Source organism: Elgaria multicarinata, chromosome 2 (assembly GCF_023053635.1).
Source record: "Elgaria multicarinata webbii isolate HBS135686 ecotype San Diego chromosome 2, rElgMul1.1.pri, whole genome shotgun sequence".
NCBI lineage: Eukaryota > Metazoa > Chordata > Lepidosauria > Squamata > Anguidae > Elgaria > Elgaria multicarinata.
The window spans coordinates 142,936,866-142,962,800 of NC_086172.1; the positions used below are offsets into that span (position 1 = coordinate 142,936,866).

Here is a 25,935-nt window from a genome sequence, read left to right on the forward strand (position 1 = left end):
CACTCTCCCTAAAGGATCGGGTCCGTAGTTTGGGGGTGCTCTTCGATCCAGAACTGTCACTTGAGGCACAGGTGAACTCAGTGGCAAAGAGCACCTTTTATCAGCTTAGGCTGATATACCAACTGCGCCCTTATCTGGACAGTGATAGCCTAGCTACAGTTATCCATGCTCTGATAACCTCTCGTTTGGATTACTGCAATGCGTTATACGTGGGGCTGCCTTTGAAAACGGTCCGGAAGCTTCAGCTGGTACAAAACAGGGCAGCCCGTTTACTAACAGGGACTGGCTGGCGAGATCACATTACGCCAGTCCTTTTACAACTTCATTGGCTGCCAGTCCAGGTCCGGGCCCGATTCAAAGTGCTGGTATTGACATTTAAAGCCCTAAACGGTTTGGGGCCAGGTTATTTGAAGGAACGCCTCCTCCCATATGTACCTACCCGGACCTTAAGATCATCTACAGGGGCCCTTCTCCGTGAGCCCCTGCCAAAGGAAGTGAGGCAGGTGGCTACTAGGAGGAGGGCTTTCTCCGCTGTGGCACCCCGGTTGTGGAATGAGCTCCCCAGAGAGGTCCGCCTGGCGCCTACACTGTACTCCTTTCGTCGCCAGCTGAAGACCTTTTTATTCACTCAGTATTTTAACACTTAATTTTAACTTAAATTTAAATTATACTGTTTTAACTCTGTATTTTAACCTTATATCAATTTTGCTGCATGGTTTTATCCTGGTTGTGCTTTTTATATTGTATTTTGTATTTGTATTTTTAACTTGTTGGTTGTTTTATGATGATTTTAATTTTTGTGAACCGCCCAGAGAGCTTCGGCTATTGGGCGGTATAAAAATGTAATAAATAAAAATAAAATAAAATAAACAAGATGCAACAACTTTACTGAAGCTAAGCAGAGCTAGATCTGCTCTGTGCCTGGATGAGGGGGCTACCTGAAAACCCTATCTATGTCATCAATGGAAGAAACACAAGATATGAATGAAATAAATTAATTGTACTTCATATAATGTCAAATTTGTAGCATAAACTTAACTGAACATTTTCTTTGTTATAGGCAACACTTACTTGGGGGCCTTATTTGTGGTTTCAGATGCTAAGAGTAGCCACATCAACACTGTCAGGTATGGGTTTATTCAGTTTGTGTTTATACAGATTAAGCTAGTAATAACCCTTATGACAAACACATTCTGATGTAATGAAATGTAAACTGTGAGACAGAGTGCAGCTACTAGAGTTATGTTGCTTGAAGCATCAGGAATGTGAAATAGTCATTAAAGCAAAGATGGGCAACCCTTTTTGGTCATGAGGGCTACATGCGGTACTAGGTGTTAGACCAAGGGTCGCACACATACACACACATATGTGCACACACTTTGCACATCTCAGCATACAGAGATGAGGAAGTTTAAACCTCCCTTTCCTACTCACTGAACTCGGGATGGGATCACGGGGTGGAGGTGAAAGTCTCTCTCTACTCCCCACAGCTATCCCAATTGAGATGGCTGTTTCTAGCAGTGGAGAAGCAATTATCTTGGATGCATGAAGATAGCAGGGAATGGGGGAGGCTAAAGCCTCTACCATTCCAGCAACCCTGCTCAATATTGCTGTCTTGGTGCTGCTACTAGCAGTGCTGGGACAGTGGTCTTTTCCCACCAGTAGCTGATAGCTGACTGGTTGAACTTCAGTGAAAAGTTAGGCTCCTTGGATCACAAGGAGCAGCTGAGGGCTTCATGTGGGTTTGGGTTGCCCACCTGTGTGATACTTACTGGCATGCAACAACCTGAATCAACCAAGTGAAAGAACTCATTTCCTCAGAGTTACCAGACTTAGCCAGTGTTGACTCAAAAGTTGATAGATGGATTTGAATGCTATTTTTCCTCATGGAAGAATGTGGAATGCAAATTATTATGTCCCTGTGTTGACACAATCTGCATATTTCAGTGCCTACACTGAAAGTATGTAGCATCTTACTCTGGCAACTATTACTGTGAAATCTACCCTTCATTTTCTAAAAACTTCTCTTCTCTTTTGCTTTACAAGTAGTTTAAAAGATACAGTACTAAGATTCAAAACTAGATAGGCATTCCTTGAAATTAACGGTTGTTAGTTCTCTATCCTTTACCATTTGGCTTCCCTTTGTCAGTTTAGTCAAACAATTTAACTTAAAGGAGTCCCAGGAAAAAAGTCTGAAGAATGTAAGCCGTATGGCAGGGTGTTTTGTATTTTGTTTTATTTTGTTCTGTACAGCACCATGAAAATTGATGGCGCTATATAAATATTAATAATAATAATGAGAACTGAGCAGAAAAAATTCCTAGTGAGAAAAATAAGGTGATTTGTTTTAAATTACTTTTTAAAAACATTGCTCACATTGACTATCAGGATATTATATGAAGAAATGTAATTTGTAGGAAATTATATTTTGGTTGGATAGAGAGAAGCTTTTAGAATACGTGAGTGTGTGTGTGCACGCGCACAGTCAGCATTTGATGCCTGCAAGCTATACATGCTCTGAAATGAATGTTTGTAGCTTCCTCAGTTGCATTTCCACAACAGATAGGAATTAAAATGCAGGGGCTAACCAAATGACCCAACATGCAGGGTTTTTTTTTACTGTATTTTGAAATTGTGCTTTTAACCTGTTGGTTGTTTTATTGTGGTTTTAATTTTTGTGAACCGCCCAGAGAGCTTTGGCTATTGGGCGGTATAAAAATGTAATAAATAAATAAATAAATAAAATGGCACAGTGATTACCTGAGTGATTTCATACTTCCATTACATGTGACTTTTCCAGTACCTTTGGTATACAAGGGTTCAGGTACATTCTAAGTAAAGTTAAACAGAACAAACTTTCTAAAGTAGTTGTGAAATTATTTCAGGGGAGATTGTTATGAGAAGCCTAGACAGACCTCTCTGCAGGGTTTTAGGTATAAAAGTCTAGGGCTGGATTATCTGGCCTTACCAGTTTGTTTGATTTCCATAGTGTATATGGCTCACAATTTAGCTTTCAAAGTTAGAATTAAAATCTAAAAAATTGAAATCAACCAAGCAGTACAAACACTTCTCCCCATGCACATACTGTATATGAAGTCATTGAGTGTTAAGGAAAACTAGGGTGACCATATGAAAAGGAGGACAGGCTCCTGTAACAGTTGCATAGAAAAGGGAATTTCAGCAGGTGTCATTTGTATATATGGAGAACCTGGTGAAATTCCCTTTTCATCACAACAGTGCAGGAGCTATACTAGAGTGACCAGATTTAAAAGAGGGCAGGGCACCTGCAGCTTTAACTGTTGTGATGAAAAGGAAATTTCACCAGGTTCTCATATGGTCAGCCTAGGAAAACTGTATTCAAGAGTTCATGCTTGCTAAGTCCGCAACATTCATAAACGTATGTTTTATTCATTCAGTGTGTGACTTCCTCGGTGAAAAAATTGCCTCTGTTTTGGGAATCAGTACACCAAAATACCAGTATGCCATAGATGAATACTACAGGATGAAGAAGGAGGTGCGTGCCTTTTTGTACCCCTTTAACAGCATATGGATTACAAACATGTTTTTTTTTTACTAAAAAAGAAAAGAAAAAAAGCACAGCCTATTAAACTAATTTCTTACATGGAATGTTAAAGATGACATTCTCCAGTTCTTTAAGAATCCTACCATAATGCCAATCCATGTTCAGTTGTTTTTGCACTCCTTTAATTTGTTTAGGACAACTCTTTTATGGAAAGCAGTACCCAATATCTAAAAGAAAAATCTTTGTTGTACCTTTTACATTAGCTTTATCCTATGTTGTCCAGGTATTATAGGAAATATTTTTCCAAACCATTTAGTATATGGGATAAGGAAAAGGAAAGGAACTTCTCGTGCAAGCACTTGAGTCATTGCTGACTCCTAGAGGGACGCCTGCTTTTGCTGACGTTTTCTTGGCAGACTTTGTAGCGGGGTGGTTTGCCATTGCCTTCCCCAGTCGCAATTACCTTTCCCCCAGCTAGCTGGGTACTCATTTTACTGACCTCGGAAGGATGGAAGGCTGAGTCGACCTAAGCCGGCTGCCTGAGAACTAGCTTCCACTGGGATCGAATTTAGGCCGTGGGGAGAGTTTTGGTTGCAGTAATCTGCCGCTTACCACTCTGCGCCACACGAGGCTGCATATGGGATAAACGATGTTGTATTTCATTGAAACTGAGAAGCTACTACAGCACCTCTCTTTTTATCAAACTAACCCTAATTTTTAAAAATATTTTTGTTTAGCTGTTTTATAAGAGGAAATTAGGTGTAAATAGTTGCCCTCTATAGAAAATATTTCTATGTTTTCAGTAGATGGACACTTAGCAAGAATAAGAGATTCCTGAAATGGTAAAGTCCCAGGCACATCAGTTAAGAGGCTACTTGGATAGCTATTTTTCCAGTTTGTAGTAAGCACTGGGAAACATCTTTGATTAGTGTTTTTCATATCTAATTCCAATCTGTAGAAAATGAATTTGTTTGAAAGTAGTATTACTATACAGTGTTCCTACTGATAAGCATCCCAATTACCTCAATTTTAATGTTCAGTTTTTCCTGTATGATGGGTACTTTCAAAACCATTGTGATGCTAATAAACTGGATCAGTGACATGGACATTTGACATTCTTGGTAGAAATAGATATTGGAGCACACTAACATGATCAGAAATTTGATGAAATTAATGTGGAGAGCACTTGGTTTTATAATATGTGGATTTTCTTTCCTTAGGAAGAAGAGGAGGAAGAAGAGAACAAGATGTCAGAGGAAGCAGAAAGAAGGTTTCAAGAGCAGCAGAACCAGAGTCGAGAGGGGACTGCTGTTCAGACTGCCCAGCCAGAGGCTACAGCCTGTAGTACATTTGTGAATCTTAACTTTGAAACTGAAGATTGTCTGCCTATTGTAGAAAGTAAACAAGATATTACTCCAGTGTCTGCTTAGAGTGAAGATGTTGCATAACAATTCCCTATTTCTTGAATTGTCAAATGTGTGTAGGTCCCTTTATGCATGTTCAGTGGAATGTAATTTATTTTAAAGGATGGGCAGGGGAGAGCTATTAATGTCTTTTTAGCCAACATCTGTCTAATAAAGGCTAAGACACTTTGCTTAACCTGTTAGATAATGAAATGCAAATAACTGGGTCCTAAACTGACCTATCTATGCAGAACAAGTAAAATGTCTTTCCTGAACATCCGGTGCCTTCTTGACAGTTGTGGACTGATACTTGTACTTCTGAATGGTTTGTTATGTATTTATAAGGTTACTTATCAAAATCCTGGTGGAAGTTTTTTAGACTAATTGGAACTAACTCACAAGGCATCTTTGTGACTTAGTTTAATTTATTGTCATTATTGCATGGGTATGTCTGTATCTACAATTCTAAATAAGGTGGCTTTGTTCATGTCTATTAAACTAAAAACTGTCTCTATATGAATAGCTAGGTTAGTAAGTCCCTAAAGCACATTCTCACTGCTTAGGTAAAAGAGGTCTAATACACAGAGAATCCAGTTAATTGACTAATCTCTGCCTTTATCAAGTGTTCTGGGAAGGAATTCCAGGATTTAGAAGGCTTGACAATTTATCTACATCAGGATAGTCGGGATTGAGGGTGGTATGCTGATAAATGTCCTGATGGATCTAAATACTAGGTGAAATAATTTAAAAAAGAGTATGTTCAGCCGCTAGTACTTAAATAAGTTAAGCTAGTTATGGGGTTCGTTTCCTTGTAGCTCTCTCCTACTGATCAGAGTTTAAAAAACAGGCTCAGTTAAAGAGGCAGAACTTGATTTGAAAAGTTTAAAAGATACATTTGAGAAGTTTTGACTGTGAGAATAGGAGTGGGTTTTCTAGCTAGAAATCTATTATTTACCTTGACAGAGTGCCATTAAGAATCTACTGAAGCTTGTATAATGAAATGTCTGTAGGATAATCCCAACTAGTTTTCACAAAAAGTCTGTAGCATAAATGTTTGTAGATAGACAACAGGATCTAAAGGGATGTGTGCATGTGCCACAAAGGGATGTACTCAACAAATCTGCCTCCACAAGCACTTTCTGGCTATAGCTACATCCTTTAATAATTTAAGATCCCTGCCTTCCATTTGTCTTGAGTCCTTTTCTTAAAACTTATACATTTGTATAAAACAGCTAGGACTTAGAAAGAAATGCTGCAGTATAGATCCATACTTTAGTGCAGTGTTCACAGGGCAGAAAAACTCTCCCAGTACTAGCCAGAAAAACACAAACATACAGAATATACACACTTTTTTTCATTGACCTTAACAGGAGGGAGAATTCAAGTCTCACTGGGTACTCTTAAGCTTTTCGTAGTTTTAGAATGTTAAAACAGCTTTAACTAAAGATCATCAGAATCTTCATTTGTGTTTAATCTTAAAGTGTATATCTATTTTGGATTAGAGAATCATGCTCCCAGTTGTAAACTATGTAAAATGTATTATCAAAATCTCTGTACAAGGATCAAAAGTCCCTAAAGCACCATTAATAACTACACCTTTTAATTTCTGCTAGCCAAAAATGTTGCTATATTGAATGGGGAAGGGTTTATTGCCGTGAAGTTCTTCTAATCACTGTGCCTTACCTTTAATATTTCTTTCAGTATATGCAAATTATAAAAAGTGGGTTCTTTTTCTTGCACATGTATTAAAATTTTATATTTAATATAATTTTAAATTTCAGTTGAGTTAAGAGTTGTTATTGTAAGATTAGGAAAGCTTTGTTTTGAATGTCGGTACAGATGCTATTAGAAATACCCAGTGGGTTTCTAGTAAGCCAAAACATTCACCTTACTTAGGCTGCAATCCATTACACATCTACTCAGACATAAACCCCATAGTTTAATAAAATGTATTCTCAGGTAAGTGTATACAAGATTGGAGCTGTGGAAGACTGCATGCAATTAAGACACAGGTATGTTTTACTTTTCACAAGTGTTTTCTTCTAGAAATATTATTCAGTTTACGTATCTTCACATATTGAGACACCTATGACTTTTGAAGCCTTGTGTATTTGTAGCATTAACAGAAAGAAGAGTTGAATATGCTGATCATGAGCATTTACACCAGCCTTCCCAAGCCTGGTGCCAGATGTGTTGGACTAAAATCCCCATCAGCCCTACCCAGCATGGCTAGGGATGTTGGAGGCTGTAGTACAACATATCTGGAGAGCACCAGCTGGGGTAATCTGATTTAGACTACCAGCTGCTTCCCTTATGTCAAGGTTTGTGAACGCTGATTTGGGAGGGTATTTCACAATGGTCCATTTGACAGGTATCGCATGGTAATTTGTGGGTTTTTTTTTTTTTTTTAGAGTTGAGCTGTACATTAGTAATTTCACAAACATATATGTAGTATTTTACTGTTTCAGACTGCCTCTCTTGCACTTAAGAATCTAGGCTTTGTTTTAGCAATGACATTGAACAGTACAAAACTGGAGTATTGTTCATGACCATAATGTACAACACATACAACTTGTCTAAACTGGAAGACGGCTTGCTACTGTAGGTTTGGAAATAGTTTCAATAAATGTACGTTTACCAGAAAGTCTTTAGACCTTTAATAACATTTTTAAAAACATTTTTTTTTAGCTTCTGTTGAGATCTGTCTCACAATCTTTGTACAAAGCTTTAGTTTTGCTCATCTGGGGCTACATGGGAGCTTCATTGATTTGGGTAATGAATATGTTGTTCAGCTGCAAATGGTGACTGTATCAGTTGGGCATATCTCCATGGATACAGTCTATTCCTGTTAAATCATGTATCGTCAAGATCTGTTGTGCTGTCATTATCACTTGCTACAAGAACCTCTCTGTTCTCATAGGTCCAGAAGCCATTAAGGTCAATTAAAATGCTAGTGACTGTGTCTCCTTGACTACTGTTGATTAAGTCCTGAAGGGAGATTTTATAAGGATCCTTAGGCTTCACCATATCAAAGATTTCATCCTAGAAAAAGCAACAACAAAGTTAACCCAGTGAATTTTACCCAGCAGCAAATAGACAGTAGCTAAACTTAGTACAACAAATGTTGCGTAAAATATTTATTGAATTTTTTTTAAAAAAATCTCTGATGATTCACTGTTCAGATCTAGTAGTATTAAACATCCTTGCTGAAAAGGAATATAAAACTGCATAGCGCATGTGTGTTCATACTTGTCCTCAAAACTGAGTGATAGTTAAATTCCTGTGGTAAAATCATTTACTGCCCTACTTTCCACATTCTACAAATAAACTATTTCAGGATAAGAATGAGATCTGCTCTTTCTTAGCAACCAAGACAGGCAGCTGGGACCATCAGCCCCTCCAACACACTTTCAAGGGAGTATCCCTGGGCTACGGAAGAAATTTAGAATATGCATACACTAAGGGCAGTTGTATACATTACAACTGCATTGGATTGTTTCATGTGACACATCTCTCAGGTAGCGGTCTCATGTGGCACTGGATAGTTTTTCTCCTATATCACCACAGACCTCCCCACTTATACATAGCAAAAAGCTTGCCTTATAGATCCTTTAATGTTTTCTGTTAGAGAAGATTAAGGAGAGGTATACACTGTACAGCCAACAAGTGTAATCTGCTCAAAACTGCTATATGTGGCAGCTGTCTCAAAATGATAAGCCATTTATTTGCAAATTGGAAAAAACTATGGCAGCATTGCCAGAGCCGTGGAGTGAACTCTTGCATCCAGATGTCTTTTCACCACTTATTGATTACTATCAGCTTTTGCTTCTCCTAGTTGAAGGGGAGGAAGGTGACTTTTGTCAGTTCCCCCTTCCCCTGCACTACCTCCCACACTGTTCTCTCAAGAGCAGAGTTTCAGACGGTGCAAGAAACTATGGCGGATAGGAGAATCAGCAAAAGTCACATGCATACATCACTCTTCCTTTGACAGGAATAAAGACAGAACCATTCCAACCCAGGATTTTTCAAGCAAGCGTTTTTTTCTAGCTCTGATACTTCATATTTCAGAATACCCTGTGCCCTTAATATACTGCATGTATGAACTTTGAATTTTTAGGAAAGGCATAGGCATTTGGATAAAAATATACTTATTCAGTACCATTAAAGTGACATTATAGAAATACTTTGTTTAGTGAAATGGAATCAACATTAGGCTACCAAAATATATATCATAGGCTGCAGACTGCCAGACATGCAAAAAAGTCAGTATCTCACATGCTTACTGAATACTACAAACAAAAACATTTGGATTAAAAAAATCTAACCTTGACATCTTGAAAAGAAACTGGTTCTTGGCCATGGATTTTCATTTGTTCTTGAATAGCCTATGTCAATGGCATAGATTAGGGAGAAACATAAGGTAAAACCAAGAAAATAGATTATCTTTTGCAGACAAATTAGGTCCGTGATAAAACAGTGAGGGTGATTAATAAACCACAGTGGCTTATTAACTTCCCTGCCCATACTGTACATATGCCACCCAGTTTCCTTAATTGTCCTTGCCTGGTGCAGCCTGTCATTACGTGCAAACCTGGCGAGGGTGTATGGCTGGGGTGACTAACAAACCACCCGGCAATCCTAGAACAGGCCATGGGTTCTGGGTGGTTTGTTAACCACCCCAGACGCTCTCCTTCATCAGGTTCAGATGTAATAAGCCACACCCAGGGAGGGTGTTTAGGGAAATTGGATGGCATGTTCCTGGCACTTGCAGGGGTGGTTAATAAGCCACCATGTCTTATTAACAATCTGTACATGCAAACCCAGTCAGTTAATTACAATTATAATCATTGACCCAGTGCATGGTATGCCCGTATATATGGCCTTTAGTTAAGATGCTTGGCACTGTTAACCTTGAAATGAACACATAACACTACTTTTACTAAGTTGTGCTTATAATCCAGACTTATCTACCCCAATTGGCAGCAGAAGTCAGGGTCTCAGACCAATGTCTTGCCTAGCTCCTACCTAAGAACCTTTGAGAAGACGTGCTGTGTACTGAACCTAGGAACTTAAACATTCAAAGCATGTGGCATCTTCCCATTATCACCTGTTTGGAGAGGTACATGGCCTGCACCTTTTGATTCCTTGTATGAGGGGTAGGATGGGTTGAATTCAGTCCTTTCCTTTAGAAAATATGTGGTCAATGCTGACCATCTGTTCCCAACTCCTAGCCCACCCTGAAAAGTTAGAACCGAGGCAGGCAGCAATGCCTCATTGTTAAAATAGGCTTTTAACCTCAAACTTTGAGATTAACTGGAAAGTGTATGCTGGGAGCAGAAATAATTGGAAGATGAAGGTGCAATTGATGTTTGTTACAGAGGAATTAATCTGTTTCATGCTGGTAAAAGAACACAGCTCTGGATGTATTTTAAACCTGCAGAGCATTTACTATAAAAGCTTTGAAAGTGTTCCAGATTTTTTTTTTTTTAGTGTGGAAAACCTTGGTTGAATTATCCTGCTCCTGAATCATTAGCAGCAGAATACTTTTGTTTAGTAGGCATAGAATTGGAGGTGATCAATATTAAGAGCACACAGGTTTTACAAACAAGACATCAAGTAGTTTTGATTGCTTTATTCTGAATGAAATGCATATTTGAATGGCATTCTGACAGGGAAATAATTATTTTATCGCCACAATTTACAAAAGGATATGTCCTATTAGAAAAGGATAGACCGGAAAGACAGGGCATGATACATTTTGTTAGCCGCTTCAGCTTTTGGAAAAAAGAAGAGAGAATATTCATTTAAAAAAATATCTCTACTAGATCTAGTGGAAGCTAAGATAGCATCTGTAGTGATACAACATCTTGAAACATAATATTTGTACCAGCAGATCTCTGTGAGACTGGGCTGATTCAGGAATTAATGCACCCACTGTTAATTACTTGGTGGCAATAATAATCATAGTTAGTTCATAGAGGTTTGTTTTTATTATAAGATCATATGAATGACTTCCAGTCAATGAGAAAATGGAAATTTAGGAAGGGTGCACTAAGACATACACAATGGGTCGGTTTGACTGATCACAAGCCACTGTGGCTTGTTGTGAATTGCAGTGCATGCAGGCCACAATTTGCATAATCACTGTCTGGCTGTGACTTACCATATCATCTGAACCCAGGTGGCATGGCTTGTCAGAGGGTTAAATGTTTAATATGCATTTAACATGTGGCGATTATGCAGATAGCGCCTGGAATGTGCCGGCACACACCACAGCTCACAAGCCACCACAGCTTGTTGTGATCTTGTGAACCGGGTCACTATTGTAGGAAAGCTGTACTCTGATTAGATGGCGACCACATCCTTTTCCATTACTGATAATGGGTAGAATCCATTAACAACTCATAGATGTTAGCCATTAGAGGTCATTAGCAGCTCTTACCTTAAAAAGGAAAGGCGAGTTTACTGAAAATTTCAGCTTTGGAAAAACCAGATATTTAATTAAAATCCCAGCAGTGTATTTTTTTTCTTTATGTAAGATGTGCTCTGAAAAGACATTCTGAATTCTTCCCTTTTTTTAATGTGAAGTTTTAATACCTTTCTTAAAAGTTGAAAAAAACCTTACTGTGAACACTAGCAGTTAAAAGCAATTGCCTGCTGGCCTCTAAGTAGAGGCACAATGACTGTAACAACACATGTACCAAAAAATGACCTACCTTTACAAAAAGCGACTTACCCTAAAGAAATAATTAAGGGAAAAAACATTCAGGTATCCTTTGTTCTCTATATCAAGCAGTTTAAAAATATACTGCAGAGCTGCAGGCTCCTTTCTGTTTTCTAATGCAAGTACAAAGTCCAGGTACGTCTTATAGTCCTAAAAGCAGATGCAATCATGTTTATTATAGTCCTCTTAAAATTGATTTTGCAAGCAGAACATAATTGGTGGCTATTTCCTTGTAGGGGAGCAGTTAAGTTTTCACTGAAAGACAGCATGAAACAGAAATGACCGCTGAGGGGGAAAGGAGCGTGCAAAAAAAACAAAAAAACAACAACCACCTTGCCTTTTTATTGCATAGGCAACATACCCATAGATTTTTATCAACTACTAGAGAACTTGTCTTTCAATTCAGATTAAACAAAGAACATTTAAACAATAGTCTATCACATTCTTCCAACAGCTAACTTCATTCAATTGGCTAAAGCAGGATCTGTGTGTTAAGACAACTTAAAATATCCCTTTAGCCAGTGAATCATTTGCTGGATAGCCATGGGCCAAATGTCCCGAGGGCGTAATCCTACTGGATTCCCACCCACTAAATAGAACATAAGAACAGCCGCCCTGGATCAGACCAAGGGTCTATCGAGTCCAGCATTCCGTTCACACAGTAGCCAACTAGCTGTCGACCAGGAACCCACAAACAGGACATTAGTGCAACAGCAGCTTCCCACCCATACTCCCCAGCAACTGGTGTACATAGGCATACTGCCTCTGATTCTGGAGGTGGCACATAGTTCCAGGAATTTGTCTAACCCCTTTTAAAGCCATCCAAATTAGTGGCTATCACTACCTCTTGTGGCGGTGAATCCCATAGTTTAACTATGCACTGTGTAAAGAAGTACTTAGAATCAGAGGAAGTTTTTCCTGATGTTCAGCCGGAATCTGGCTTCCTATATTCCATTTCCTGCACTCTGGGACGATCAAGAAGAGATCCTGGCCGTTCTCTATGTGACAACCTTTCAAGTATTTGACGAGTGCTATCATGTCTCCCCTCAGTCTTCTCTTCTCAAGGCTAAACATGGCCAGTTCATTCAGTCTCTCCTCAAAGGGTTTTGTTTCCAGACCCTTGATCATCCTTGTTGCCCTCCTCTGAACATGCTCCAGCTTGTCTGCATCCTTCTTCAAGTGTGGTACCCAGAACTGGACACAATACTCAAGATGAGGCCTAACCAGTGCCTAATAGAGGAGAACCATACCTCTATGAATGCATCCCAAAATAGCATTTGCTGTTTTTGCAGCCACATCACACTGTTGGCTCATATTCAACTTGTGATCTACAACAATTCCAAGGTCCTTCTTGTTTGTGGTATTGCTGAGCCAAGTATCCCCCATCTTGTAACTGTGCATTTGGTTTCTTTTTCCAAGGTGTAGAACTTGGCATTTATCTCTATTAAATTTCATTCTGTTGTTTTCACCCCAGCACTCCAGCCTATCAGGATCACTTTGAAGTTTGTTTCTGTCTTCCAGGGCATTAGCTATCCCACCCAAATTTGTGTCATCTGCAAATTTATCTGCCCTGAATCTCCAATCAACTTCATGGAATGACCCTGGACTCTAATATCGTAAGAGAGGGAGAAACATTACTCCCTATCCACATTCTCCATGCCATGCATAATTTTATACACTCTTATTATGTCTCCCCTTACCCTCTTTCCAAGCTAAACAATCCCAGCTGTTGTAACCCTTCCTCATAAAAGAGATGTTCCATCCCCTTGATCATTTTAGTTGCCCCTTTCTGTACATTTTCCAGCAATACAATCTCTCTTTTTTATTTTTGGTGTGGTGACCAGAACTGTACACAGTATTTTAAGTGTGGCAGCACAATAGATTTGTATAAAGGCAGTAGGATACTGGCAGTTTTATTCTGAGTTCCTTTTCTAATTATGCCTAACATGGAGTTTGCCTTTTATACAGTGGCTGCACACTAGGTTGACACTTCCACGGAGCTGTCCACCAGAAGCCTCTGATCTCAGAGGCTTCTGAGTATCCTATGCCCTGCCGGGCTGTTGCCAGCAGTGCAGGTAGAGCAACAAAAGCAATTTTCACCTTCCTGTCTTCCTTTGCATCTTCTTCCTCTAGACAGGCTTTCTGCAGATTCCAGCCTTTCCTTTCTCCTCCCTTCCCCCCTCTCCACAGGAACGGTCCCTTTTCTTCCTCCCTGAAGTTATTTTGAAACCTCAGAAAGCAGGCACCACGGTTCTTTCCCTGGCGGCTGTGAGGGGGAGGGATCTGATCAGATCCTGGGACTCTCTCCCAGGGACCATGGGATCGCTCTCTAAATCTTATACATTGTATTAGAAGTTAACTAAAACATAACTTAATGACCACACAAGTCTTGCACTGGAAGCAGTATGCAGAAATGAAACGTATGGCATCTCATTATTCTGTTTTCACCACCAATTCAGCTAACAGATTCCAGCTCTGCATGTACTTGCATGAATCTGTTCCCAGAAAACGAGCAATCTTTTTCAAAACTGAGCAATAGATTTTGAAAAATTATTATATTATTGTTGTTGTTGCATTTATATTCTGCCTTTTTTCCTCCAAGGAACCCAAGGCGACATACATAATCCTCCTCTTCTCAATTTTATCCTAACAACACCCCTGTGAGGTAGCTTGGGCTGAGAGTCTGTGATTGGTCTAATGTCACGCAGGGAACTTCCATGGCCGAGAGGGAACTAGAACCCAGATCTCCCAACTCCCGGTCTAACACTCTAACCACTATACCACACTACCTTTCTAAATAATAGCCCAATTGTGTAATGAACTTGAGAAGGTTGACAATGGCCACTTAGCTAATTGGCTTTAATGGCCCTGGTCCCATAAGCATTAGGGAGGCAGGCTCCTAAACAATTATAAGTGAATTCTGTATTAGTGGCATTACATTTGTGTATCCGAGACTGTTAGTTTTAATTTATAAGTTCCTTGTTGTTCTTGCTTTTGGCAATAGGAGGCAAATAGTGAAGAGGCCACTGTCTTCCCATCACAATGAGTTTTTTTATTCAGCTAGCTGCAAAGTCAGTTATGAATTCACAATGTGTGGGTTTTCAGCTGCCATTCAAATGAGAATGTTGCCTTCATTCTATTTAATTAACATGCATTTAATGTTGCAGGCTTTAGAAAGCTGGAGGAGTTAAAAAAAATTAAATGTTACTTTGACATGAAACTCAAGATTTTACTTCTAATATTCATCTAAAAGAGGAGTACCATTTCTCCATCGTAGGTTAGACACTCCTGGAAGACACGGTCCAAAAATATGTTGGTAAGAGTTCCTGTTCCATAGCGAGATAGTTCTTCTTTGCTAAGCATGCCATTGTGATCTTTGTCAAGATTTAAGTACTGGCCTGTGGTGGGAGGAGGGAGGAAGAAGAGAGAAAAGAAAGGGAAAACGAAGCAACAATTTTCTACACCACTTTAAAACTAAGAACTAATGAACAAATACATATAATAAGCAGGTTATATTATTTAGTTTTAGTTTTAGGGTATAGAATACTTCTTATTATGCTAAAACATTTTAGAGAATTCCTTGATTTACATGGCACACATTTACAAGGACTTTTGACTAGAGAAGCTTATGATGATAGTTGATATTTAGGTTGTACAAACCCATATAGAACTGTAAAAGCAGTAACTGTAGTTAGCATTTACAAGTGGAGTCTGCAACATAAATACTGCAGTGTGCACTGCTACTATTCAGGATCTGAGTAAGCAAGCCATGTCCTTTTCCAGGATACTTCATCAATCAATCAACCAATCAATCAAGTTTATTAAGGCAAACAGCCATAATTTCATTCTCCCCAGCAGCAGTTTTCCGTTTCTCCCCACCGTGAACTGATGTGTGTCCACTGAGCATGCTCAGTCCTCATTAGAGTGTTTAGGGAGATGGCTTTAGTGTCGTTGTTGTTGTATATTGCCCATGAAAGGGCAAAAACTGAGCTGAAACTAAATAAGTTAAATTAACCTGTTTGAATGTTGTTCCTTAATTTAACTTATTTAGTTTCTGCTCTGTTTTTGCCCTTTGATGCTGCCTTTAGTTTGATAACGTTGTTTTAATGGTTGACTATTGTTTTTTTTTATTTTGGTTTTGTATTTTGTCAGATTCTATGAGCAACTTCTTTATGAAAGGGAAAAGCAGGACTTTTTTTTTACAAACAAATCTCAATCCTTAAAGCAGTCCTGTAATGTAGGTCAGTATTATCCACATATTGTAGAAGGGATATGAAGGAATTATGTTCTGCCTATGGTCACAGTGGATCAGTTTGCACAACATGACAGCCTACCACAGGCTGCCATTTTGCATATTCAACCCTTGACCAGGGATTGTTTTGTTGTGCAAATCCGGTCACTGTAGGTAGTGCAAGGGTTAAACAGACCATGGGTTATGCGAGTGTTGTTGTGGCCAGGGTCACACAACACAACAATCCCCAGTATGAGGTTGAATATGTAAAATGGCACTTGCAGGCACCGCAGCTCATTGTGGGTTAAAAAACCCATGGTGAGTTGTGACATGACATGCAAACCAGGTAAATGAGTTCGACGCTAAAGTGAGATTTGAACAGGGACTTACTTTCCAGGTCACAGGTTGCCCCTCCACTACATCAGCTCTCAAGAAGTAGATTTAACAACACCAGTACTTAAATTTGCTTGGAAGACAGGAGGGTACTCCAGTGATAAGAGAGCCAAGATCAAAATTGGAAGAAAACCTGCAATCTTTAGAAACTGAAGATATTTAAGTTTCAAACTCCAACCTTTGCACAGTGCTAAGAGTGAACATAAACACTGATTATTGAGAATGTTGGGTCCAAGGTGGAATATTAGGTTAATGGATAGGATAATGAAGGAGTAATGGTTTCAAACAAGTTTAAGCAACTGGCTTTTACAAAATACAGGGCAAGAGAAGGTGATGTAAGGCCCACAAGCCATATCTGGCCAACTAATGCTCTCTTTTCTAGCCCACAAGTAAGTCACCACATGGTGGCAGCACAGAACGATGCATTATTGAAAGTTCAGATAGAGCCCATTGGCTTTATGTTGCCTTGTCCTGGTTTACAGGAGACATGACTAAATTTATACTAAGTGCTTGTTCACACTGAACAGCTCACAAAGGATAACAAGGTGACTTCAGACACAAGTTCAGGAAAATTTATCTAAATCCCTTTCACATCAACACATAGATTCCCCATCTTAACAAGAACCAGTTACATTAACATAAAACCTAATAGATAAGTGTGGGACCCAGCCGCAATGTTGTGACTTTAGTAATTCTGAACTGATGAGACAAAAGGGTCACTGTTTCATTCTGCCACATATATGACAGTAAAACAAACAAACAAACCACTTTCAAAAAATGCTGCTTGTGAGGATAAAGTGCTACAATATACTTTGATACAATAAAGTGATGGGAACATACCATAAACCCGCAGTGCAGAAGGAGCAGAAAACCAATTCGTTTCTTGACTTTCTTTAGAAAGTTCTTCATCCCGTAACTGAATGAATACGGAAATGTTGAGTTAGTAATCAACAATGAAGAAATACAAAAGGCAAGAGTATATATATCAGAATGCCTACCTCTAATAAGTCATCTAGGAAGCTGCAGGCTAAAATATCCTGTATTTTTATCTTCCCTGGAAGAAAAAAAAAGTAAATTCGTTAGTATTTTCCGCCACTTATTAATTAATGGCTGTCATATTCTTGGGGCTTCATCAAGGATAATTATACTCAATTCATGCCAGAGTGACTTGAGTAGAAACAAACCTTTTAATGTTGGAAAAACTTTCATCAGTCAATACAAATCAGAGCGAAATAAAAGTTACATTTTATACATTTTGAAAATTAATAAAACTTTGGCCATTAACAGTTCATAGAGTCTAGAGTAGGCAGCAGGAAGATAATGCCATTTATTAGATTTATCAACTTTTCAAAAAGGTATTATTCCAGAGAAATGTATATATATATGAACAAGAATGAAAAGTTCTCAGGTCATTTATTGTCTTTATTGCCAGGTTCCCCTGGTCTGGTAGAATACACACACATGTATTTATATGCCACCTTTTAGGGAAAAGTACATCCTAGTGTTCCTGCAATATACTAACTAGCAGGGAGAAATCACTCTCCTCACCCATGGATTTCCATAGGGAAAATACTGAATGCCTACCCAGCTTCAGAGCAGCTCCATTAGTTTCCAAAGAGTAGGACAAAGAATGGGGGAAAGCCTATGGTTTTAATGTAGAACATCCAGGATGGCTGCTATAGCCAGAGAAAACTAATTTATCAATCCAGTCTCTTTCTGGGGAATCAAAAGTGAGATAATGGTCTTGCATATTATGGAAAGCATTTGTTTATTCCACTACTCCTACAAACTGACATTTATAGCAGTGCAGCCTGGACCAGCTGATACATACATGGGAATTCTGATATGCAAAAGAGCTTCCTCATTCACTTCAGCAGCAGGGTAACCTCTGCATGCAGAGCCTGTTGTTTGGGTGGAACTACCCCTGTGTTGCAGTGAATGGAGAAACCTGTGCAAATGCAAGTTTGGCATGCATCACAAAGCGTTAAGGATATATATACGGTGAAACCATAACATTTAATATACAAAGATAAAATAAAGATTAACAATAATATTGCATTAAAAGTGCAATAACATATTGCACAGACCAACGTATAACTAAAACAACGTAGAAAACGGCCAAATTGAAGGCTGAATGCAGGCTGCTGTGTACTCCCTGAAGATTTATTGGGGCTAACTTTACAATTCCCACAACTATGTGGTATAGGGTGTCACTCCCCTTTGAAAATATGCCGGGCATCAGCCTTTTCAAACAGCCTAGGACATTGGTCTGTGCAATATGTTATTGCACTTTTAATGCAATATTATTGTTAATCTTTATTTTATCTTTGTATATTAAATATTATGGTTTCACTGTATATACAGCCTTAACTTTTTGTTATTATATAGTTGTTTGTTAAGGATTTCACCTTTCCTTGCTCTTGATGCATCACAAAGCTCTAGGAAATGTCCATATTGGAGCCACAATGTGTAAATATTTCCTAGAAGTGGCACCACCAATACCTTGTGACATGCAGTATCGAAGGCCAAAGAAAGACATAGGTAAGGCAGCTCTTTAAGCCATACACCTGTTATCAGATGATTTAGTATCTGGACATGATAAGCTACGTGTTGGTATGGTAGTTACAGTCCATATAAGCCAATTTGGTTAAATTGACTGCAATGATAATCCAGCATATTACCCTATTATTACAAAATCCATGTCAGAACACAAGCATGTAGATAAGATATGCTACAAGAAGTCCCTTATGGACATAATCCCAGAGTCAAAATGTTATGCTTGTGAACAGTTTGGACACATTTGGACATCATAAATAAGACTTGGTCTCATCAGCTCCCTGCTTTCCTCTCCTCCTCTAGTGTAAGAAAAAGATTGGAAGTTTCTGCTTCCATTTTAATTAACAGTTTATTACTGCAGTCTAACTTCAGTTAGTCTTAACTAAGATTTACTTAAATAGGACAACTTCAAACAATAGATTATGAAGTTGGCTTGATTCAATAAACCACAGTGATGTTTAGCCACAGTTTAGTAATCAGAGTTAATGCTAAACTGAGGTTAACTGAAAATAAAAGCTCCTGATCTCCTTATGGGCCATGCTGGAGGAGAGGGAAGGTGGTGGGGGGACCCCACATGAGCCCAAGTTTCATTCACATATCACTAAACCATCGTTTAGGATTATGTCTGAATGAGGCCAATATTTGCATAGCTCATATAGCAAAACTGAAGTTTAGTTAGCAAACAAGAAAGCAGCATTTCGAACCTACCTGTTCTTAGAGGATCTAAAAAGAAGAAGAACTTCCTGACTGCAGTGCAGACATAGAATGAGTAAAAGGATTTTTCTAAACCATCCAACTGTGGCAATGTGGGGATGAGTTCCAGAATATAATTTTCTAAATCCTGTAAAATTAAACAAGAAATTATCTGGTTAAGCTATAGGTGTCATCATGACTTGAGCTGTTGTTGTTCATAGTTGTCCTGTAGTTTACAAGGGACTGGATTGGGCAAATTTGTCTCTAACTGCTTTCCCATGTGTAGTGTGAGGATACAAGAAGGAAGCAACAGTGAACACTCCAAATGCTCCCGCTCCCTAGCTGCTGCCCTGCATGGCACACACCACTTCCTCCATGATCCATGCACTATTTGCAATATACAATAAAAGTTGCCTAAGGTTTGTCAAGTGGTGTAATCCTGTTTAGTACAGGGTAGTTAAATTAAGTACTGAATTGGGATTGCATGCAATTGAACATCAGGTACTTATTCTAACAGAATGATCAACAATTAACACAACATGGACACCAATATGCAAACAGTGTAAGTAAACCCACACTATTACACTCCCTCTAATGAACCACTACAGTAGAATGCTACTTTTCTGAAACCTTCCAGATAATGTAATTATATAAAAATACCAGATTATTAAACATGCCTATATAAGAACGTAAGAAGTGCCATGCTGAATCAGACCGAGAGTCCATCTAGTCCAGCACTCTGTTCACACAGTGGCCAACCAGCCACCGCCTAGGACATTGCAGGACATGGTACAACATCACCCTCCCACCCATGTTCCCTAGCAATTGATGTGCACAGGCTTACTGCCTCGTATAGTGAAAGTAGCACATAACCATCAGAGCTAGTAGCCATTGATAGCCTTTTCCTCCAGGAATATATCCAACCCCTTTTAAAGCACATGAACTCGCTCTCTTACAAATGAAGGTCATTTAGACACCAGGAAACATTTCACTGATACCAAATAAATACATTACATGCTTAACATTAATTACTTACTGATTCCCTAAGGTAACCTTGTCCAGCCACGTCATATAAACTGAGGCCTATCCTTGTCTGGTATAGCCATACTGTGAAATAGATAAGATATATATATGTAATCTGTTTCAAGGAAAATAAAGTTCTTGGAAAAGTAAAATAAGGTGTATTAACACGTTCAAAATAGAAAAAATATGATACAAATATATAGTTATTTCTAAGTTTTCCAACACATGGACATTCTAAAAATCTGTAAAGCCAAATTCTGCAGATTCATAGCGAACAAAACAAACTGAATGCATTAGACAGATTATATAAATATGATTTCCTAACCAATAAAAATAAATGGCAACATTATATTTAATTTAGTTTCTAACTGGAAAAAAGTGCAGCAAGTAGGGGGAGAGGCAGAAAGTCAGAATGCTTTTTAGGCGGAGAAACCCTATAAAAAGTATTTCTAAAAAATTCAAACAGATTCACAGGAATCCAAAGAACCTGTTGGTTTCTAAGATGAGCAGTGTAATCCTTGCCAGGCAACAGACAACCATTCTTGAATGCATCTCATACATTGAGTTGAGCCACAGATATTGGGGATAGTTTTAAAAAGGAATTAAAACCCCAGTGTTCATATTTAAAGGAAGTATCTAGCATGCAGGGTTCAGAAACAAAGAAGTATAAAGAATTCTGAGTTCATTTTACTGCCCGTCTCTCCTTTCTGAATGCTTAACTTACCTATTTCAGATCTGAGGGTAGTATTTTGAACTTGTAGAGAAAATAGCATCCTGATGATTATGTTATCTGACATACTTGCATCCCAACACAAAAATCACTTGGGATCACTAATATTGACTTAGCCTACTAGCTAGTGGTCATCACCAATTATTTTCCCTCCCCAAAGTCACCTAATATGCACAGTGGGCTCTGGAGAGAGGTAGGATCCTCTCCCCCACTGTTTCTTACCTCCCCCATATCCAAGCAGGAGACCCCTTCACCTCTTCCCAAGCACTCTGCATATGCCAGAGGACTTTGAGAAGTGAAGATATTCTCTCATTAGCACTAAGGTATGGAGGACAGCAGACATCTTTCTAGCTATTCAGAAGAGGAAGAGCTTCTTTCCTTCTCTAAACCACAGCATGAACAAGAGCTCTAGTGGTTCATAGGCAGCATCCAGGCTGCCATGTTCTTTTTGTGAATGGGGAAATCTCAATTTGAGGAGTGGGGAAGAAAGGGAGTGGCGCGCACATGCTGCTATTTTACAATAAGTACTTTCAGAGCACAGTCTTAGAAGCAGTCTTCGGATGGCTTTTCACTGCACAAGATCACTAAGTGAATGGATATGTGAAACAAACCACGCAGGCCAAATGCACAGTGTAATCAGCTCCCTGCTCCTTCTGACCTGGCAAATGCCCTTTATAAAGTCACAGCATAGGAGAGTAGTGTCTCCACAGTAGTTTTTGGCCATGGCCAAAATAAAAAATTATTTTCTTAAACAATTAGGAAATAAGGCTTTGCACAATTCTGATCCCCACACTCATTAAATAGATGAGAACTACTGGTATAAAAGCCTCCCCCCTAGATTTCCTTCTGATTCTCTAAGCTCTTAAAACAAATTGCCTTCTAGACATTTTTGTTTTCTCCCCTTCATCTATGACAGGAAGAAGATTGCTCTTTTAGAAAAATCAAAGCCAATATTCTCATTGTCACTGGATTCCGTCTTTCACAGTGCAGCTATTCACATTTGTAAACCTCCACTCATTATGAGACCTAGCATAACTGTCAACACGTTATCACAGTATTTGTTATCATGTGTAAAAACAAGCTCACCTTTTCTCATCACATAATTGAAAAACTGCATGATAGATATCCTTCCATAGGGATCGTTGTGAAGTAACTTAGCAAAGACTTTAGCAGTGAAGAACTGTCTGTGAAGCATAAGCACAAGATTGAAGCTCTGCAAACCCAGTATAAATTCGGCTGTAATTTAAATATTTAAATAGTTTTAATAATTTAAACATTTTTCTGATCACTATTTTGTGGCAACATGAAGGGTGTCTTTTGGGGGGATAGGGAAATAACCTGGCTGAACAGGAAAGGGCATATCATAGAATCCTGTGGGACCCAAACAGGGAAGAGGAATTACCAACCAAAAGTGCTTCCAGATGAGGCTTTTAGAGGGAGGTTTATATGACATGATTTTCCATTTGTAAAAAAACACACCATGTTTTCCCTTCCATGTCTTCTCTTACTGCAGAAAATGCATTGAGAAAAATAGTAAAGAGTTGCACAATACTTTCTGAGCAGTAGTGCTAGGTCCTCCGTCTGGAAACACCCCAACTTAAGAAGCTAATATAGAACAGAGCTTGTTGAAAAAAATCTAGTGCACACCATCCAGTATTGTTTTCCCTGTTTGAGCTAAGTATTAATAATCAACAAATACCATAATTAATATTTCAGTGGAAAACCCTAGTTGAACACCAGTCTGATGTAAGTCCACAAGTCCAGCACGTATATTCCAGAAGGTCACCATTGAGCAACAAAGGGACCTGATTCACATGACATTATGCAGCTTGTCATACCCAGCGAGCATGGCTTATGCAAGGGATAAACAACCCATAGTTTGTCTTAGGTTTATGCTTGCTAGGTTCGCACAACACAACACCCCCAAACAGGGGTTGGATATGCAAAATGGCAGTCGCATACACCACAGCCTCACTATGACTTAAATGACTCATGGTGAGCTCTCCTATCGTGCGAATTGACCCTATGTCTTGTTTCAACAACCTGATGAATGCCAGGCTGGTAAATAGGAAAACAGTCATCCAGGACTTGATGAGTGTGCCATCCTGGAGATCTAGTTGGACAAGATTGGGGGACTAAAACTCTCCCAGCTTTGTCCACCTGGGTTCTCCATGTTATAGTAGGGAAGACCTGGGGGTGGAAAGCCAGAGTCACGGTGGTTCTATCTCCCAGATATTGTGCCCTGTCTCACAGTCTTGTAGTTTTGACTGCAAGTTTTGGGTGTGTGCATCAGGATAGAATAGGGATTCTGTTGGTATACTGCCCACCCCATTGCACAACAGATTCCCACGCTGGGTTGGTGACACTGGAATCCTCCCGGCTTGTTGTATTGAGAGACTTCAACATACATGCTGATATTGTCCTGTCGGAAGTGACTCAGGAGTTCATGGCTCCATAGCAACAATGGGTCTGTCCCAATGGGTATCTAGCCCTACTCATTCAGCAAGGCACATGTTGGATTTGGTATTCTGTGTTGGGTGGGATGATGGTGATCTGGGGATGAAAGAACTATTTATAATTCTGTTGTCATGGAGAGATCACTACCTGGTGGGGTTTAGTCTTACTGGGATTCCGAGCCTCTGCAGTGGTGAAGGAGGAATAAAGATGATCCACCATAACAGGCTGATGGATCCAAATTGTTCTCTGACAGCTCTTGGGGATTTTCTCCCTAAACCTTCTATTCTCTTTTTCTCAGGATACTCATCTAATAATGCATGGAAAGCAAGGAGAATTTATCAGGTTGCAGCATTTGCTGTTGGCCAATGTTGTGTTTTCAGTGTCTCAGCTTCACTTCCACCAATCCAGTTTCACTTACATAGTAAAACATGCTCAGTTTATTCTTGAGCAAATTCCTGCTAACAATTGCAAAACTCCTCTGGACTGAACCTCAGCATCTCTTTCTAGAGAAGCATTTTCCCATAGATCTGAGAGGGTTGTCACAAAAGCTAAAGCTCTGTGTGTGTGTGTGTGTGTGTGTGTGTAGGTAGTAGAGAAACACCAGCAGCTACAGTGGAAAGTTTACAGAACCGTGCATGAAGTTGCTTCACGTGAATGACTTTCCATGACTTTCCATGGTGCTTTCCATAGCACCAAGACTTAAAAACCTTCAGTTTGAATGTTAGCCCAGTCTAAAATGCTATATAAAAACAGACTAGTGTCAGCACTTAAATGAAGGTGACTTACTTGCATTTTGTTCCAGCTTTCTCACCAACTTTCAGGAAGTTTTCATAGTTGATCATTGCTTCCTCCCCCATTGTGGGTGGTGTCTGATGTTTGTCCAACAGAAACCACAAATTCTTAAAAAGGGATGTAAAATAGATTAGAGAAATATCACACAATAGCTAATAAAATACTCAAGAGATTAACCTGAAATTACCTGAATTTAAGGAACACATTTCGATGTTTTCTTACCTGCAGTTCTTCATTATCTAACAGCTCTCTACTTTTTCTCTGTAAAAAGACCGCTCTGGATTCTTCTCTTAATTTCTGTAATAAAATTTCATCCTCTGCTGGCAGCTAAAGAAAGGAAGAAATACTACAGTTGTTATTGTCCAGCTGAGCTCTTCTGACCAAACACAGACTGCGCAATTGCAGTACAAATGCAAGCAAAAAAGATTCATGGGCACAAAAGGAATTACAGTGTACTTTCCATCAATAAGCAAGAACAGATTTAAAAAAGAAAAATACGAGATAGATATGTATGTCTGGTGTTCCAGCTAGTTTTAATTTATGCTATGTTATTTAGATTGGCATAGCAATAATGAGTTCAAAACTCCGAAGGAGATCAAACTCTACTTTCAGTTCACCTAATATACTTTTATATTGAACATATTCTTATACAAATCGGATATATTTTCTAACATTAAAACTTTGCTCCTAAAAAAAAGATTCCCCCCCTATTCCCGGCGAAATGAAATGAGCATTCAAAATGGAATCAAATCCATTTGAAAAACCCAAGGCAACAACCAGCAAAGTATGTTTATGTGTTAATTTTTACTATAGGAATTCTCGCACGACGGTAACTTCTCTTACAGATTTGTTTCCTTTTACAGTGCATATACTGCGTCAGAACTGACAAGCATAACCGATCCCCTGAATTAGCCCATTTCCACTGCTCACCCATAACCAATGTAGCTTATAGTGGGCATGGGCTAAGTGTCGACAGTGATATGAAATGCTTAATGTCACATGCCTTCCCAACATCCCTATTTACATAAACCCTGGGTTATTAGAGTTATGTGTGAACCAGGTCAGTGACTCTGTATATATATGTAATCTAGTTTGGTCAATTAATAGGGACGGAAGAATTGTTTTAAATTACATGAGAAAGGAAGTTTAAAGCAACAAGCATAAGGATTATATCAAAGGAAGCCAAGTGCCTAGCCCCCTATTTTAGAAGGTTACTGAAAAGGAGCCTTAATTATAAGGAGCACAAATCTTACTGCATTTTTCTCAACTATGTCCCAGGAAAAACTGGGAACCTTCCTTACAAATTATTAATATTGATCCTAGGGGGTTAACAATTCTTAAATTGGATTTTATAAGGGCTACTCAACCATCCTACAGAAGACCGTCACCCTGCTTTTTGGGTTCTTGCCA

General features: G+C 38.9%; 2 protein-coding genes across 3 annotated transcripts in view; one reads left to right on the forward strand and one right to left on the reverse strand.

Moving 5' to 3' along the window:
• LOC134392991 (signal recognition particle subunit SRP54) overlaps nucleotides 1-7,330 on the forward strand; it is a 61,798-nt gene extending 54,468 nt beyond the window's left edge. Inside the window, exons 3-5 of one of the 2 annotated variants that reach the window (XM_063117802.1) lie at nucleotides 1,061-1,127; nucleotides 3,417-3,514; nucleotides 4,744-7,330. In XM_063117802.1, the coding sequence (XP_062973872.1) occupies nucleotides 1,061-1,127; nucleotides 3,417-3,514; nucleotides 4,744-4,953 (375 nt within the window). In that variant the 3' untranslated portion in view covers nucleotides 4,954-7,330. The remainder of the gene's footprint in view (nucleotides 1-1,060; nucleotides 1,128-3,416; nucleotides 3,515-4,743) is intronic. The other variant, XM_063117803.1, reaches the window with a different exon arrangement.
• Nucleotides 7,331-7,566: 236 nt separating this feature from the next.
• PPP2R3C (protein phosphatase 2 regulatory subunit B''gamma) overlaps nucleotides 7,567-25,935 on the reverse strand; it is a 34,785-nt gene continuing 16,416 nt past the window's right edge. The window contains exons 3-13 of the mRNA XM_063117804.1: nucleotides 24,748-24,852; nucleotides 24,520-24,632; nucleotides 22,363-22,460; nucleotides 20,560-20,630; nucleotides 19,539-19,671; nucleotides 17,273-17,328; nucleotides 17,115-17,190; nucleotides 14,912-15,048; nucleotides 11,663-11,800; nucleotides 9,252-9,311; nucleotides 7,567-7,968 (exon numbers count right to left, since the gene is read on the reverse strand). Of these exons, the coding sequence (XP_062973874.1) occupies nucleotides 7,780-7,968; nucleotides 9,252-9,311; nucleotides 11,663-11,800; nucleotides 14,912-15,048; nucleotides 17,115-17,190; nucleotides 17,273-17,328; nucleotides 19,539-19,671; nucleotides 20,560-20,630; nucleotides 22,363-22,460; nucleotides 24,520-24,632; nucleotides 24,748-24,852 (1,176 nt within the window). The 3' untranslated portion in view covers nucleotides 7,567-7,779. The remainder of the gene's footprint in view (nucleotides 7,969-9,251; nucleotides 9,312-11,662; nucleotides 11,801-14,911; nucleotides 15,049-17,114; nucleotides 17,191-17,272; nucleotides 17,329-19,538; nucleotides 19,672-20,559; nucleotides 20,631-22,362; nucleotides 22,461-24,519; nucleotides 24,633-24,747; nucleotides 24,853-25,935) is intronic.